The sequence below is a fragment of the Gracilinanus agilis genome, chromosome 1 (genome assembly GCF_016433145.1).
Source record: "Gracilinanus agilis isolate LMUSP501 chromosome 1, AgileGrace, whole genome shotgun sequence".
Taxonomy (NCBI): Eukaryota; Metazoa; Chordata; class Mammalia; order Didelphimorphia; family Didelphidae; genus Gracilinanus; species Gracilinanus agilis.
Window position 1 is genome coordinate 247,326,398 of NC_058130.1, and position 18,840 is coordinate 247,345,237.

The window sequence follows — 18,840 nt, forward strand, 5'->3', positions numbered from 1 at the left end:
GCCAGAGCAGTATTTGGTAAGAAATTCGAATTAAAAAAAAATACATCCCCCCTCATTTTGGCCAACATTTCCTTTAAGAACCCTAAGAGTTATCCATTCCCACTGAGGAGGGAGCCAAGCCAGCAAAGGATACAGAGTCAAAAATAAACGGGAAATTTTGGAAATTGTAATAACTCAGGTGCTGCTTTTGAGCAATATGTATTCCTCCCTTTTCCTTCCCATCTCCCCTGTCTCTTACATACTCTGTTTCTAACTGAAGTAAATCTATTTCTTCTCTTTCACTAATGTGCGAGTAGGAATATGAATCTCCTGGTCAATTCAGTATCATAGAGATTTTTTTCCTGCTTGTATTTGTTTTTAACATATTTAAAAGACCCTTCTTCTCATGGAGTCAATTCTGATCTGATTCATGTAATTAATATTTGCAAGCTTACAAAATTAATTTATATATTAGTAGTCTCTAAAGATCCTTGAGTTCTAAAATTGTCACATTCTCTGTCCTAGCTGCTGATAGTGTTTGGATGCTTGTTGCTCATCACTGGTATTTTTTTCTCCTGTTGCAACTTGTTTTAGTAGATAGCCCTCTGGACTTAGAGTCAGGAAAACTTGGGTTCAAATCCTTCTTTCCCTAGACATTAAACTGGGTGACCATAAGCAAATAACTTGATCTCTTTGTGCCTCAGTTCCCTCAATGAGGAAATTGGACTTGATTGTCTCTCTGGTCCCTTCCAGCTCTAAATCTATGATCCAGTCCTATATATGTGTTCTCTGTGTTTGTCTCTGTTAATGTCTTATTTTAATAAACATCAATAACTTGTTTCATTTTAATCATATAATAGCCTGTTTTAACTCAACTTTAAAGACTTATCTTTTAGTTTTGTACTTGTATAGACATTGGTGCTTGAAAGTTCAGTAATAACACAGTCTGGTTGTATTAGATTGTAAGGGTGCCATTTTTACTGCAATAAAGACACTAACGTATTTAGAAACAAGTTCCTCTTTTATGGAAGACAATAGAAATGCATAAATTTATGAGATCTAGGTCACCTTCTATTTGTTGGAGCATGTATGTTTTCTTGGTTTCATTTCTGTAGCTTTTTCCCACCATGGATGGATCAGGAAATGAAAAAAGAAAAAATATATATTTTTAAGCTGCATAATACAGTGGTTCCTAAACCTGTATTTTTTTTGAGTGGAGGGAGAAACAACATAGACTTTTTTGTGAGATATGCCTTCATTTCTGAAGGATAGAAGAAGACTAATAAATATTGACTGCTTCAAATTGGATCATCTCTTCTGAAAGGGATCATTGTTGTCAGACATTTTTAGTGATTAACTCAGCTTCGTTGGAGAATGGATATGTCTTGCACAATAGTAGATCTTAATATATGTTGAATAAATTGTAGGATCATGGAATTGGAAGAACCTTAGGAGGCTAAGTAGTCTGAAGTAATGAACAAAAATATTAGAATGATAAGAATTGGTGGAAAAGAACTTAACAATAATCATATTTGGAGGATAGTAAATTCTTTTAAAAAAGATTTGAAAAATTGTAATCCATGCAAGTTTAGGGGGATCATAAAGTACTGTCTCAGATTATGCTTTTTTATGCCAACAGATATTCTTTCTGATTCTACTCTTGACTGTCTGCTGAGGTATCTCATAAAGCCTCTGTTAAGCACTATACAAAAGAGAGCATAATATGCTTTCTTTTATATAGTCTGTTAATAGATATTTGCTATATTCTTTGTACAAGGTTCTGTATGTAAGGCTATAAAGAAATACAAGACATGATTCAAACTTTTAAAGTATTTGCTTTAATTAAAAAGAAAATAATCATACAAGGCAAAAAATGTTAAGTTTAAAATTACTGTTATATACAGGAAATAGTAATACAAGTCTGAAAAAGATGTTAACTGGGATGAGCAGGAAAGGTTTCAAAAAATGGAATTGTCCCTCTTCTTACACATATTCTCAGTGCTCCACAGAATTCCCTGAGACTATCAGGTATAGTACAGATATACCAAGGTTTTATAGAACATACCTATAATTCTTACTACTGAAGGGATTAAAGTTGGTGGATGGCTCGAGCTCTGGAGTTCTGAATTGTGGTGGAGCTCAAGTTAATTGGATGTCCACAACAAATCTGACAATATTGTGAATCACTGAGGAGTTTCCAGTCTGCTTAAAGGAGGAACGAACCAGCCCAGGTTGGAAATGGAACAGGTCAAAGTTTCAGTGCTAGTCATCATTGTGATCTGTGGATGGCGAATGATGTAGCTTTATATTATTATAAGGAATTTCCTCACCAGGAGCGCTCTCGCGCTCTCGCTCTCTCTCTCTCGCTCTCTCTCTCTCGCTCTCTCTCTCTCTCTCTCTCGCTCTCTCTCTCTCTCGCTCTCGCTCTCGCTCTCGCTCTCGCTCTCGCTCTCTCGTTCTCTCTCTCGCTCTTTCCCTGTCCCTCTCCCCCTTCCCTTCTCTAAAAGTGGGATTTAAATTGTACCTTTAACAGTGTTTTGAGATAAATAAGTATTATTTAAGTCCCAAGTAAAATTCCACTTTTTACAAGAAATTTTCTATGATACTTCTTCATTCCCTTTGTTATTTCCTATTTATTTTGTATGTAGTTTACTTTAGATATATACATTTGTTTGCATGTTGCTACCCCCATTAGATCATAAGTTCCTTGAGAGCAGAGACTATCTTTTACCTCTTTTTGTATCTTCAGTACTTAGCATAATGGCTAGCACATGGTAGATACTTAATAAGTGTTTACTGACATTCTATTCCCTAGCATTAACAGAACATGGGCTTTTGAGTCACTTGTCTAGGAGAAGCAATGGAGTTGTGGTAATTCCATCCATGTTATCCATCTGGTCCCATCGTGACCAAAGTTATACATTTGTGAGGTTAGAGACACTGTCGTTGGACTTGGAACAGAGTGAAACCAAATGGCTTGCATTCTGATCAAACCCATGACTTAGCCCTCATTTACCACCATGCTTTAACCCATTGAGCAGAACTAACCATTGCAAATTGATAGCGTAATAAATGTGGTCTTCAGCAGGAGATTTTAACAAGGATGAACATGAGGAACAAAATTGAAACCAGGTTTTTTGCTCTTAATATGGATAAGTAAGTGTGTTTATACATGAGCCTGTTTTTCTATGTCTCATTAAAATAACCAGGAGCATAGATAGGTGTGTACCTGTTTCTACAACCAGTTTCTCCTGGCTAACAAAGATGATAAGAAATAGTGTTATTTAAATGCTTGTGTCCCTTGAATTTATCCTTTTGTTGACTTTTTTCCTCTCATTTCTCCTCTCATTTTTGGAAGTCTGAACAACCTAGTCCAGCCAGTTCAAGTTCAAGCTCCAGCTCCAGCTTTACTCCATCCCAATCCAGACAACAAGGTACCCAAATCATCTAAGAATTTAAAAATTTTTAATGCAGTAAAAAAGGAATACTATTAATCATTTGGTTTATGGCATTTCTTCTACTAATGTTTCATAAAGATGAATGATAACTTGATTTCTATTAAATTTTTCTATTATTACTTCATGCTTTATATGAATTAAATTCTAATGTCTAAGATTAAGTTACATAGATGCCACTTTTTGTATTTTTACATTAGAAACTCATTTTTAAAAGGAACTGAAAAATTACATTGAGACTGTCCCCAAGTAAAATATTGTACAAAAGACTAAATTTGTAGTAGGATCATAAACTTTGTCTCTTGGAGAAATGTATTTAAACTTCTCTTTTATTAGATAATGTCTGCACTCATATACAGTATCTGCACATGACTTTAATTTATTCTTTAAGGAATATTAACTTATTTCTATTTAATTATTTTTCCTTTAAAATTGTATCTCAGGTTTTAGTGTAAGCCGATTCAGATTCAGGAGGCTTAATGTAGGGCACTGAATAAACAGGTAAACATCTGTAGTCTCCTCTAAGTGAAAAAAATATACCAGATATCACATTGGTATGTCAAAGAGTGATTTGCTTTAAAATATCTCATGCCTGTCTTTCAATTACCAATTAACATTATTAATGAATTTCTGTTATTTTGAAAGAGAATAAATTGTTGACAGTCCTGGAGGGGTGGTGGTGCAGTAAATAGAAAGTGAATAAAATATCCTTTTGACTCTTCAGATTTTCTCTTTCTATGAGCCAAGTCAAAAGCGAAGTGATTTGGGTTTTGTAATATCTAGGATTACTATGTGATCAGACTTTTGAAATTGAGTTAATAAAATCCTCAGTTTAAATTAGGCCTTAGAATTTAATCCAGAATCAAAGTGCCTTCACCACATTTGTATTCGTCCAGCTTTTAACTTATTCCCTATATTTATTGACTAGGTGGAAAATAAGCTAGTATCCTACTGACTTTCTCTTTTGTCTTCTCAGATATGATCTGCTCTAGAATCAAGTTACTTTTCTTTCCTCTTCATTTAGCTGGATTCTTTCTTGAATTTTCTTACCAGTGACATGTCCTTATCTTTGTAAATATACTCTGGTCTTTTATCAGAGATTACTTGAAAAATAGAAAACCATTTTTGTGAAATTGTTACTGAAAGGGTTATTCCACTAGCTCGGATGAATCTGAAGGCTACTGCAAATGGAATTTGAAATACCTTAAAAATCTGAAGTTTACTAACGTTCATGCTTGACCTGAAATTGGCCTTGAAATAAAGGGAAACAGTTAAAGAGATGAACCTAAAGAGATCAAAAACGGCCACACAAAGGCTGCATTGGCTAGAACAAGTTACAACCAGAGTGATTTATTAGACTATGCTTTTGAATGGGTGGATTAACCTAACAAAATAACTGCAGCTTACTAATAGGTCTCTACAGATCTTTTTAGGTGTAAATTGGGTTTAGGGAGGAAAAAGAAAAAGAGACAGCATTGAATTCCTTTAATATAGACTTCCCAAATAAACATACACTAAGCAGAATGTATGTGGTGAAAACATATAATTAATTAACATAGTTCCTTTCCAAAAGTATCACCAATATTACTTGAATCTTGTTGATGCTTTAAAAAGAATAGTAATTTTTCTTTGTTTTTGATGAGCTTGTATTAAGTTAGCCTATGACCACTTCTGCCTAATAATGCAAAGTGAATTCTAAGTTGCCTGTTTTGCCCCTTTGGTTTATTGCCACTCCCCAGGTCCATTAAGGTCTATAATGAAAGATCTGCATTCTGATGACAATGAAGATGAATCGGAGGAGGCAGATGAGAATGACAATGACTCTGAGATGGAGAGACCAATAAATACCCGAGGAGGGAGTCGAAGTCGCAGGTAAGCATCTTTTCTTCACAAGGAATAGCTGGATGATAGCTTTTAAGAAGACCAACTGGTATAAAAATGGTTTAAACAAATATAATTTTGAGGCAAGCTGAATCAATGACACTTAAATGTTCCAATTAAATTGGCACATGGATGTCCTGTGTTAGGCACATGTTGCATCCACAGGAAACCATTCACCTTAATTAATTCCTTAATTAAGGAGAATTTTCCTAAGAAAAGATTAATGGGTAAACTCTCAAGTGGGATATCTCAACGATTGAAATTATAACCCTGAAGGCAATGATAACTGGAAAATCCAAATTTCTTCTCTAGAATTACTGTCTCTTATTTCTCAGGATATTGTTTGCACTCCGAGGAAATGGTTTTTGGCATTTGATGTTAGAAATACAATAATTGATTTCAATGCATAATGCGGCAGAACTAGTCTGTGTGCATATGCAGACCTGTGCGTTCCTAGAACAAATTTGCTTCTTAGTGTATTAGCAATTAAATTCCTAAGCAGATTTGGTTTTATAAAATATAATTCTACCTTCCAGATGGTAATCCATATCACATATTTTAAGACCCACCTTGTAATTACCTTTAGCAATTTCATATATTAGAAATGTGCCAACTTGTATTCTTTCTCCTAATGTTTTAAGTGAGGGTAACAGGAATTAGCATAAATTTTATAAATAAATTTTTTATTATATTATATGTTGTAACATCCATGATTTTGAGAGGCGGTCAAGCTGCATCACAGAATTCCATAGGCCCCCCCCCCCCCGAACTCCAAGGGAACAATGTAAATCATTTTTATTGTGCTCTAAGGTTTGCAAAGCTCTTTACTATTTGGATACTATTATTTAGATATAGATACTTTACATTTAGATACTATTATTATCTTCATTTTTCAGATGAGGAAATCAAGGCTGAACTTAGGGTCACTAAGTAAGTTTCTGAGGCATAACTTTTTCTTGCTTCCAAAATCAGCACTCCATCCTGCCAACTCCTTCATAAATAAAATTTCTAGTATTTGTTGATGTTTCTCGTAGAAACAGGAAATATCAATAAATACTAATTCCTGAAATAATGCTATATTGAACATAATGTTTATAGCTTGTTAGAAGGGAAAAGTTGACATGACCTCCTAAACTGTCAACACCTTGGTATTACTTTAAGGGAAATGAAAGTTAAATATATTAAACCCAGTCAACTATAGCTTCTCAGCTAGTCCTACATAACTTTCTTATATAAACTTTTTAAAATGAGATTTCCTAAATAGGAAAAAATAAGTCGAGGGGGACATAATCAAGAAGTTAGCAATTTGAATGCACCCTCTCTCTACGCCCCTCACCCCCAACATTTCCATCTATAACTTGCCAATATGAGGAGGAAAGAAAGCAAATTTTCCTATATTCAAGAACGTATAAAAACATCTAGGGCATCTAGATGGCACAGTGAATAGAGCACTGGACTTAGAATCAAGAAGACTCATCTTTAAAAAAAATAATTTCAAATCTGGCCATTTACTAGCTCTGTAACCCTGGGCAAATCCTCTTAAACCCTGTTTGTCTCAGTTTCCTCATCTGTCAGATGAGTTGGAAGAGGAAATGACTAACCACTCCAGCATCTTTGTCAAGAAAACCCCAGATGGGGTCGCAAAGAGTCAGATACATCTAATTTGACTAAAAACAACAACATCTAGGTTCAAATTCTGGCAGTGCTACTCACTACTTTCTTGATCTTAAATAAGTCATTTCCCCCTACTTTTCCTCTCTGGGCTCCAGTTTCCTTATTTGTAAAATGAATGAATTCAACTGGATGATTTTAAGACTCCTTCTAATCCTAAATTCTGTGAACTTGTAAAGTTGATTTAAATGAAAAACAACTATTAGAAGACGTGCTTGTGTTTCCCAAGGCAGTTTTTCTCTCATGGTCTAGTATTATAGTCTAGAAAGAGAACTTATGCATGTGTTCCTATGGATGGTATGTGAATGGTCCAGACTTGAGAGAGCATAGTTATATAGAGCACTGCTGTTTACATGCTAAGGAAGCAACGATATACAAAGAAGATTGAGTAATTTACTAAATGACATGCAGTTGATTCTATTAGTATCACTATTAATTCTCCTTCATTAAGGGTCTCATAAGACTGCCCAGTTCCCCTTTTCTGCTTCTGTTATTTCTCATTTACTCCCTTCCTTTTATATACATTATCACTGTAAGTAAGAGAAAGGGAGAGGAGGAAGAACAAAAGGGAATTAAAATAGAAATGGGTCCCCTCTTTCATATAAACTAAAATGGAGATCTTATGGGGAAGCGACTGCCATTGAATATATGAGGTAAATCATCTTATTCTGTTATTTTTTATATTATTTTCAAAACCACATTTCATTTCTTGGGCCCTCGTGACCTGCTAATGTTTCTTTGTCTCCATCTTTCTTCCATTTGTCTTTTCAGAGTTAGCTTAAGTGATGGCAGCGACAGTGAAAGTAGTTCTGCTTCTTCCCCTCTAAGGCACGAACCACCACCGCCTTTATTAAAAACCAACAGCAACCAGGTAAGTGGTGAGCTTCACAGTTCAGAGGACTGGGAGCCTATACTCATTTATCTAGAATCAAACTTTTTGGTCACTTTTGGTTTTAATATATTTCTTGCTGTTTTCAGAAGGATCTCTAGAATCTAGTGATATACAATCAATTCAGTAAAACTTTTAAAAAGGTATCGTCTATGCTCTAGGCAACAAGGTAGCACTCTGGATAGAACACTCAGCCTTGAGTTAGAAAGACTCAACTTCATGATTTCAAATCTGACCTTGGACATTTAGTAGCTGTGAGACCCAATGCAAGTCACTTAACTGTGTTTACCTCATTTTTCTCATCTGCCAAATAAGCTTGAGAAGGAAGTGGAAAAACTGCTGCAGTATCTTTGAAAACAAACACACAGACAAAAAGAAAAAACAAAAATACAAAAAACCCAACAACTCCCAAACTAGGTCACAAAGATATGACTGAAACGACTCGATGACAACCATGTGGATATAGGAAAAGAGTCAAAAGACAATTTATGCCCTTAATGAGTTTATAATCTAAAGGGGGAGACAAAATGCAAAGATATGTGAGTTTTATACAGTATAAATAGGTGTGAATTAACAGAGTCAAGGCACTTGGAAATAAGTGGGATTGAGGAAATCTTCCTGTAAAAGATAGGATTTTAGATGGGGCTTAGAGGAAACTACAAGTATAATAGCATGCCCTAAAGAACCCGTTGGAATTGTCACTGATGTCCTTTTATCCCATTGTTATGGTAGTAAATTTTATTATGATATGGAGCTGTTTCTATAGTAAGCTTTGTACAACAATTATGATCTAGAGAAAAGCAGGTGCTTATTTTTCCACTGATTTTTTAAAATTGTAATTCTGATATCTATTTTGATATCTTTTGTGTCTTTTGGTCATTTAGGCATTCATACAACAAATATTTTTCAAGTTCCTGCTCCATCTACTTCAAGAGGGCTTGCCCCCATGGAGTTTACAGTCTTAGCAGTAGGGTTAAGACACAAATACAGAATGATGATAGTAGAAAATATTAGCTGTGCAGTCATTTTCAAAGCAAATTGCTATTTATGAGGTATGTGGAGGTCAAGTCTCCTCTCTTATGGAACCATCATCTCACAGAATCTAATGAAAATGGTATATCATTGTTGATTTAAAATTTTTCTTAATATTAAAATCTCTCCTGCCTTGCTTCTTTCTTTCTGCTTGAAACCATCAACCTATATTTGACCCTCAACATCTTTCATTTGTACTCTTTCTTCTAATTAGTCTTTTTTTGCTTCTGGTTCTTGCCCTTCTAAGGATTAAACTACCAGAACAACAGCATGTCAGAGGAAAAAAACAACCCAATGAACTTGGTTCTAGAAAACCTGTGTTAAGATTTGAACTCCGCTTCTTACAACCGTTATGATCTTGGGAAAGTCATTTAAGCACCTCTTCCAGCTCTAATACTCAGAATCTTGATTATTCTGCTCAAAAAAAGTTTTTTAGTGGCTTTCTATCCTCTTGGACAAAATAGAAATTCTTTAGCCTGGACTTTCAAATGTAAAACCTGCCACAATTTGTCCAAACTTAACCTGTTGATTTTCCCCTAGTGAAAATTAATTGAGTGCTGGGGGACTGTATCATTTTCATCTTTGAATGCCCCAGGTTTTGAGGGACTCACAAATGGGTGTTAAATTATATTACATAGGAAGCAAATATTTATTCATTTCTTAATTCAGAATCTATTAGTTTAGAATTTGTAATGAATTGACCCCAGATTGATTACCTATGCTGAAAGGGATTGTTAAACAAATTAGGAGGGCAGACTATGTTGGTTAAGTATTTAAACCAGTGTTTTTTGACTATGTAGTCAGTTTTTCCAGTCTGGAAAATCTTTTACTGTCAAAGGAGCTCTAAATCCTAAAAAATATATTTTGAAAACCGCTACTTCTCTTTTTTTTCCTTTTGTCTTGAACCTTTTGGCGACTTTTGGCTGCATTTCTGGCTTCTCATTTTTGCCATTCTAGAGTCCGTGGATAATAGAACAATCTGTTATAGAGAATTCAGTTATTTTATTTCTCTGTAGCATAATTTCTTTGGGAAAATAATCCTTTAAGCTAATAGGATGGAACATTTTTCATATACTTCTAACTTTTAATTCATTTTCATATAATCAGTATTCTAGTTTTTGAACAGATTATTGTTATCCATTCATATCTCTCCTAATGATTTCCATTTGGTAGTAATTAAGGTTAGGAAATTATAGTTACAAGAATTGCTTAAAAGTAAGAACAAGGGGCATCTAGGCAACCTAGGGGTAGAGCTCCAGGCCTAGAGTCAGGAGGACCTTGATTTAAATCTGGCCTCAGATACATCTTACCCGTATGAGCCTGGGCAAGTCACTTAACCCCAGTTTCCTAGCCCTCACCACGCTTCTGCTTTGGAATAGATACTTAGTATCTTTTCCAAATAAGGGTTCTTAAATAAGGATTCTTTTAAAAAGTGAAAACAAAACCATCTCCCAAAGCCTTTTCTCTAGGAATAGCCCACAATTTAGATTTTTCTCTTAATTCAAATTGGCCTATCCTTTTGACTTTTGTTATACTTGGAAAATATTGTAATAATCTTGCCTTTCACTTTCATTCCATCAAATGACATTATCCAACATATAAAATATCTGCCGCCATCTTGGTTCTGCTCTGGCTACAACTGTGAAGATGCAATTAATTCTCTCCTACCCGTTTTTAGATTTAATCACCAGAAGCATATACACCCCACTTACACTTAAGTGAGGGAGTTCTGTGACCCATATATGTGAAAGTGGGTGATGAATTTGAAACCACTAACTGCCCCCTGGGCAGTCCTAAACAAAACTATAGTCTATAATTGATGCACTTAAAAGTGGAGGAAGGCACACAACCAAATGCCTTCCATTTGTCAGGTATTTTATGGGTACTCTGTTAGGTTATGAAAAGACTAGTACCCTTTTCATTGTACATCAGGTCTACAAATTTATAGGATACAACTTGAGTCTGATTTATTTATTTTCCATAAGACAGCATTCAATTCATATATCTTTCTATCCATATTTCCTATCCTACTCCCAATAATAAAAAATACTTGCACACACTTGAACAGCACCATTGTATTTCCTCCAGCCAGGAGCCTATTTCTTTTCCTAAATTCTCTATAAAAGTTCTGCCTTACATGCTGGTGGGCTGCCTCTTTTTAAAAATGTTTTTCATATTTTGAGAGTGTCATATCATCTAGTTTCCTTCATTCTTATTAGACGATCTATTGTGTTTTCAGATATGAATCTATAATAATAACTCATAATACTTTTTACCCATAACTCATCACCGGTAACATTGTCATCTATTTTGCTTCACCGTGTATCTTTCCTTTGATTTTTGGATTATTTGTGATTTTAAAAAAATTTCAAATTTTGATTTATCAGAAATTGTGATGATCTGTGATTTGTGGCTAGATAGCATCATTGTTAGAGTATTGGAATGAGAGAAATTAACTTTGTGGTAGGAAATATTTTAAACGTAATTTAATATTTCCCAAACACAATAGAGCTCAAATTCATCTTCATCCTCTTCAGTTTGTGGCTCAGCTTATTGTACATTTGTGGCATTTGTCCAAGCTATACATATTAATGCATTCTTGACACTTTCTGCCCGTTCTAGGGCCATGTCTTAGTGGCAATTTACATTTTTCATCCATTTTATTTTTCTATTGTGGATGATCAGACTGATCTCTCTTTTAAGTGTAATTTCAAAATTGAAAGCATTACTCAGTGACTTTTCACTTGTAACTGCTTCCAGTGGTTATTTGTGGAATCAAGAAGGCTTAACAGATTGCATAGAACGGACATTATTCTGGTAGTTTTCCCATGCATCTTTCTTATTTTTGGCAAAGAAATAAGATGTTGTCTTTCTTAAGTAACAAAGTCAAATTTCTTTGAATAAATAAAATATCTCTGGTTCCATGATGTGTTACAGATGTAAATCTACTATATGGCATTTAAGAATTTCTGTAATCTGCCTGTAACTGATCTTTTAAGCCTTATCTAGATGTTAGCCTTCAATTTGGTGCTTGAAACATATCCTTTACAAATCTCTCCTTTACTTGAAGACCTAGCTTAGGTTTTTTCTCTCTGAAGTGTTTTCCTTCTGTTATACCTATACTGAAGGTGAAATTTCCATCATAATTTTCCTCAAAACATTTTGTCTCTATTTCTTCTTTGCCATTAACACAATCTACTTGTCATTATTATTTGAATATATACCTTCCTGTCCTATTAAATCATAATCTCTTTTTGAGTAAGAGTTACTGTTATTTAATCTTTGTATTTCTAGTATCTAAAACAGTATCCATAATGAATATTTGTTGAACTGAATTGAATTATTCGTTCTCTGGAAAAAAGCAGCTGAGCTTGGATGTTTCTCTTCTTGCCATGATTCTTCATTTGAATGACATGAAGAATTAAAAGAGATAAGTACATAATGCAGAAATCACATCTCTTGTCATTGTTACCACCACTTTTAATGGATGCATCATCATTTTATCCAATCTGAACAAGGTTGTCTTGAAGGAAAGTACTTTGTAAACTGTCAAGGAGGTGATAAGTGTGATCTGTTTTTATTGTCATCAATGTAGCCTATGATCTGTCACTAAATTAAGTGCCATTTTGATTCCTGCTTCTTCTATATGACCCATGTTAATGAGCAGAATGAAGAAGGAAAACATTTAAGTAGTACAAAATATTAATTTAAGAGAAATTAAATATTAAATAATGTTTATTGTTCACTTATAATTAAATTAACAATATTGATTTTAAATCTACACATTTTAATTGATTATTTTTAAAAATCACATTTTACCTTAAAATATATTTTTTGAATATATATTTGAATGTAAGATATGGCATATAGTGCTTACATGAAACAAAATAAACGAAGACTTGCCATGAAGACTTGACCCGGGAGGTTTCAAAAGCTATTCAGTTTCCTCTCCCTGGCCCCTCCAGTGGATTCCCCTTCACCCTTTGCTAGCAATAGATAGCTTTCCCTTTGTGTTAGCCAAAGCATCAGGCTATAACTGGATTTGCCTTTTCTCAAACTTTTCTTAAGTTTAAATTTCTTAAGTTTTCTTAAGAAGGTAGTTGTCTTGAGTCTCAAATGTCTTTCCTCTCCTAGGAAGGGAGTAAATAACAGAAACAGTTTTTCAAAAAAATCATGCATTTAATGAGATTATTTATGATATCCCAACCTATAAATAATAATCAATTATTGACATTCCAGAAATAAGTTTATCAGAAAAGATCAAATAAGAAGTCTTATATATAATCTTAGATGTTTACAGAATGTCCTTAATATATCATTTCCAAGCTTCCTTGAACATACATCCTTGTGTATGTATGCAAACTTTCTCTATTTTTTTATTTCAAAAAAAACTTGAGAATGATTATTCTAACCAAAGTTCGGCTTGCATTCTTCAAATCTCCTTTCTATGTGAACTGAAAACAAAATGCTAAAGTACCCTTTAGTGAAAGAGTTCAGAGAATTCACTGCACCAGGGTTAATATTCAGAATATAATAAATCACTCTACTGGGTGGTAGCCTGCAAGGCCAGCTCAGTGAAATCAGAGCTCTCATCCAGTTAAACTGGTTTGAAACCAAAACAGAAGAGAAGGTGGGGTACACTTTTGTATTCTGGAACCATTTCCCTAAAGATAAGAACAGATACTAAATAAAGCAATTGTCTCCAGAATGATATAGCTCTGTCATTCTGTGAGGTTTTCAACAAAGCTGTTTACTTTGCAGCAGTAAGAGATCAAAGGGAAAAGATTAACTGGGCCTTTTTCTGGGCAGCTACTCTGTAACTTGAGGCTGGTCATCAGTACCAGAAGGACCTTCTTGTTCTCTGCCCTTGCAACTTCTAAAGAAAGGTCTTGAGTTTTCTCTGTATCTTGATTCTTCATCTCCAGGCACATCACAGATTTATTTAGACTATGGCACTTAAGAAATGTGGGAGGTATGGGGGACTTCAAACCTTTTGGGGGGGGCTTTGCCAACTACAATCCTGGTCAAATGATTTAACATTTGGTGACTACTTTCTTACTCTCTATATGGTAGTGGTTACAATGCCTGCTCTGCAGGAAAAGACCAAATCTCAAGGGGGAAAGCAAAGTGCACAAATTTATTTATTTATTTATTTTGACATTGGAGGAATGGTTGCTCTCTCATGCCCCAAAGCTCTGAGGAACCTTATGTTCTGTTCACCCAGAATGTTCAAACTGTCTCCCAACAGCTTCTTAGTTAGGGAGGAGTGCCATCTACTGACCTACCCATTCCTAGACCTGTGTGCACTTGTGTTTTCCCTGGAGGTTTCTCTTCTAACAACTACAATTGGGAAGACATCCCCCTGATTGAAGATGGGAGTGTTTCCTCAGTCTGGATAATATTATAAATGAGGTCCTTGGTTTTACTATGTAGGAAAACAGATTTGCAACAACAGGTGACTGGAACATGGTGCCAAAGTTCTATATTTATAGTTAACTTAGCCAAATTGCTCATTGAATTATTTTTTTAAAATAGAATTGGGGACATTTCCAATAAACTTTGCTGTTTTACTTAAAATCAAGCTTATTTTACTTTCAGGCCTCTTGGGGCTAAAGAAAATAAACACTTTTAAATATGCGTTGTCCTTTTCCTAGGATGTCTCAGCAGCAATCCTAACAAGTAAGACATTTATCAATGAAAAATTCTCAGAATATGGAAGACTTTATTAAAAGGATAGCATATGAGTCAAGTGAAGGGATGACCTTCTAGCCAATTAAGATGGCACTATTAGAGAAAAACAGCAAGACTGTGGTTTTAATTTTAAAACTTCCCTTTCTATGACTCTCATTTTCTGCTTTACTTCATCAGATCTATGATCTCATCAATGTAGATTAGTAATGATGCCTCCACCCATGCAGAAACTTCTTCTGCAACTTCTGGTCCTATGTAGTTTGTGTCTCCTTTCTATAAATCCTCCATAAAACATCATTTCAATTTATAGAAGTACTTCATGTGGTTCTTTTAAAATTTGGGGGGTACTAGTGTAGCATCTGGGACTCCATTCTTTCCTTCCTTTATAGTCTCTGCCACTGTGACCACTAATTGAAGATAGAGTGATGTAACATTACATAGGTCTAACACAGGGCGGTTAAGTGGCACAGTGTAGAGTCTGGAGTTCAGGTATGGCCTCAGACTCTTACTAGCTATGTGAGTTAGTCACTTAACCCTCTTTCCCTCAGTTCCTCATCTATAAAAAGGAGCTGGAGAAGGAAATGGCAGACAACTCCAGTATCTTTGCCAAAAAATTCCAAATAGGGTCACAGAAGCTGACACAACTGAAACAATTGAACAACAACAGATCTAACAAATGAAAAAGAACTTGGGAAGCTTAGCATAATATCAAGTTAATTTTTCTGTCACCATGTTTTTGATTCAGCGCTTCTAATAGAAATTATTTATTATCAGAAAAAAATTAAAGAAGGTCTCAATGAGAAGAAAAGAAACAGATCTGTGAGAAGGAATTAATTTAAGTTTGCCTTTTGGAGAGTCAAATGTATTGAAATTCAAATAGTCATGGAGTCTCCCTTCTCTTTATAGAACTAGAGGATTGAGAGCATGGAATATTGCCTATACTGTCAGATGTAGGTAATAGGTGTTGGTTGTTTTTGCTGAATTGCCGTTTTCCCCATTTTTATTCTTTGTGCCAAGAAATGTTACGTCTTGGTGGGAGATGGTGAACAGATATATTTAGAAATAAATGTCACATAAAAATAAAAGATTTCAACAAAATAGGATTAAAAAAAAAGGAAAGTGGCCAGATTTTTATCTATTGTTCCATGATTTATGTATATGCCTTCTTTTTACTGGATGTTATTAACCCAAAATTTCTAGAATATATTATTTACTACTTTGGTCTTTCTTTGATCCCTAGATTCTAGAAGTGAAAAGCCCAATAAAGCAAAGCAAATCTGACAAGCAAATTAAGAATGGGGATTGTGACAAGGTAGGTTTTTTGCTCCTAGCTATGAAGTAAGTCATGTAGAGTTGACACCATTCTTTCTACCCAATAAAATGCCCAGATGCAGTTATCAAGTATTTTACTTCTTGGCCTGAGTACTATCATAGCACTTTATGTTTTTCCTTTAAAATCTTTTTATCTTCCAATATTTAGTTTGGGCTCACACTATCATTCGGCACAATGCCTATACTCTCAGGCATTTTCAAAGAAATTTAGTTGTAAGGTAGAGGTTGAGTTGGTAGGTAGAAGACTGAGAAGTAAATTAAAGAACATCTCAAATTGCAGTATGATGCCCTCTGAGTATGTGCCATATGTACTAGGAGTCTGACTCTTATTTGATCTAATTATCCTGGACTGGAAGAGGCTTACTATACTGCAGGATAGTGACATTCATTCCAACAACCCCAAGCCTCATTTAACAGGACTTTCCTCTGGTTTTATTAGAAGCGTACTAGGGGACCTCCTGTGGAGCCCTGTGCTCCCTAATGGTCTCTGAAACTGACCAGAACAAAAACAGGATAAAGGAGAAAAATGTCCTTCTGCCCTCTGGGGGAATTTTTGACACCCAAAATAAACATTTAGTATTCTGTTACTCTTTATGAAAAAATAAATGGACAATTCTTCTTATTTTCTGAGAATGATTTATTAAAGGTGAATGCTATATATGGCAGGTTAGTATTTTGTCATATAAGCTGGCATACTACTTCTTATCTGCCTGACATACTATTTTATATTTTTGTGAGTCAAGAAAAAAGAAAGAATAAAGGGAAATCTTTGTAATACTACTTAAGATCTAACAGGTCTCCCCCTGATGGCACATTCTTTGGTGGTTATTTTAATACCACAAAAACCAAAAATGGAAGAAGCTGCCAATATGGATTCCATTATTCATTGGGCAAAGTGTAAAATTCTTCCAGGGGCAGCATTTTGTCACTTTGAGGTCATGGAAACTGCCGATATGTAGCAATAGCTTTAAAGTTAATCCAGTGCTATTTCTGCCTTTTGTGACTTGAAGGGAATATGACTAATGGACGTGTTCGTATTACCTGTGTAGATATAACTGTGGCTGTAGATACCAGATCAAAAGTATTTCTTTCCTTTCCACGTGCACATGTGAGGATTATTCTCTCTTTCTGTGTTTCATTGACTGAAACCTAACCAGACCAAATTTGAAAGCCAGGACAATTGGGGACTAGGTAGTACAATGTAGTATGTACAGCTGCTTCTTTGAGTTTTTGACTTTCTTGGTGGGGGGGGGTTCCTTTCTTTTTCAGGCATATCTAGATGAACTAGTAGAACTCCATAGAAGGTTAATGACATTGCGGGAACGGCATGTACTTCAACAGGTGAGTACTGTTATAGCTCTTTCTACAAGTCACATAGCCCACTAAGTCTTCCTTGTGTCTATATGAATAATAACATTCAGCGATATAATTGTATTGTTAGCAACCATATGCCACGATAAATGCTACAGACTTTTAATATCACCTAAAAGTATTTTGACAAGAATGCTCATTTATATTATTGCCTGCCTTCTTATTGGCTATGAGTTGATTGATAGATTTTTTTTCGTTTTGATAGTAGACTAGTAGAAAATGGGGACCCATGGAAGTGAATTTAGTGATACCATTGTAATTTACTGATCACAATCAGTAAATGAATTAACTGAGGTGAGGGAAGGGAATAATAGGAATGTGAAACCCTTGGGGCAGAACTTCCGATTTCATGGAAAGGCTGCAATAAGAATTTTAGTCCCCTGTTGTAAACATTTGTGATTCAATTAGGGGACCAATTACCAGTATCATGCTATGAAAAATAAACATTTTTGTTATTTCTCTTATCGTATGCAACCTAAAACTTATTAACCGTTGAAGAACTTGATCACTTCTGTTAGTGCTGTGTTATGCTTTAAAAAGAAAATGAGGACAGTTTTTACATTTTTGTGTGGTTGCAAACATGGACCTCACAAATATATTTCCACTGGTTAGAGATGAAATAATTACCTTTTATACCCAAATAGAAAATAATATATTCTCAATGTTAAGTGAATTCATACACTGCTACATTGTTTTCACGTTTATTTCACAATCTCCAAATTAATTGCATGGGATACTGAAATCACTTAAAAAAATTTTTTTTGTTATTTATTATCACAATCTGATATCCTACATGCATTTTTGTTTAAACCTCCAAAAAGATTAAACTTTCTCAAACTACCAAGTTTTTGTTTGGTTTCTAGCCCTTAGGAGGTTTTCTGAAAAAGAGAGTAGACTTGAAATTCTAAGTTAGAGGGCAGGAGGATCCACATTTTAATTTAATATAGGCATGTATTTGGGAAACAGATTGTTTATATTCTACAAAAGAAATAGAACTGGAAGTGAACTTGGTGGCATCTTGTCCCACCCTCCTCATTTACAAATGAGGAAATTCAGGGACATTAATAACTTGGCCAAAGTAAAAAATGTTGACGGTAAGATTTGAACCTAGCTGTCCTTCCTATGCCGTTGTTCTTTCCAATGTACCATACTGCCTCACATTATTTAATTTTGTGTCTATTCTAGTAGTATTTTAGTATGCTTCCTCCCTTGTAGAAGTCAAATGCTACTTTCCTATAAATCATGATTTATTTTGTTGTATGTTTCTGTTAATTCGTTTTTCCCATGCCAGTTCCTGTCTTCCTCCGCATGAACTAATTCCAAATGACTGCAATTCTCTTTTCCAAAAAGGAAATGCTTAAATTGATACCGACCAGTAGAAAAGACCATATCCCATGGAATCTGTTAATTCTTTCCAGTATAGAATCCAATTTTGAAAGGAGAGGGAGAGATTTGGGCTGGGCTGGACAGAGGCTGGTTAACATAATTCCAAATGGGAAGTTGCTCCATAACTCCAGATTTGAGAAATCCTGATGCTTC

The 18,840-nt window shown here is 34.8% G+C and overlaps 1 protein-coding gene across 3 annotated transcripts in view; it reads left to right on the forward strand.

Moving 5' to 3' along the window:
- Positions 1-18,840, forward strand: part of MLLT3 (MLLT3 super elongation complex subunit) — a 298,796-nt gene that overhangs the window by 273,502 nt on the left and 6,454 nt on the right. For all 3 annotated transcript variants that reach the window (XM_044660693.1, XM_044660708.1, XM_044660700.1), the window contains 5 exons: positions 3,338-3,413; positions 5,174-5,306; positions 7,758-7,857; positions 15,839-15,910; positions 17,200-17,271. In XM_044660693.1, the coding sequence (XP_044516628.1) occupies positions 3,338-3,413; positions 5,174-5,306; positions 7,758-7,857; positions 15,839-15,910; positions 17,200-17,271 (453 nt within the window). The remainder of the gene's footprint in view (positions 1-3,337; positions 3,414-5,173; positions 5,307-7,757; positions 7,858-15,838; positions 15,911-17,199; positions 17,272-18,840) is intronic.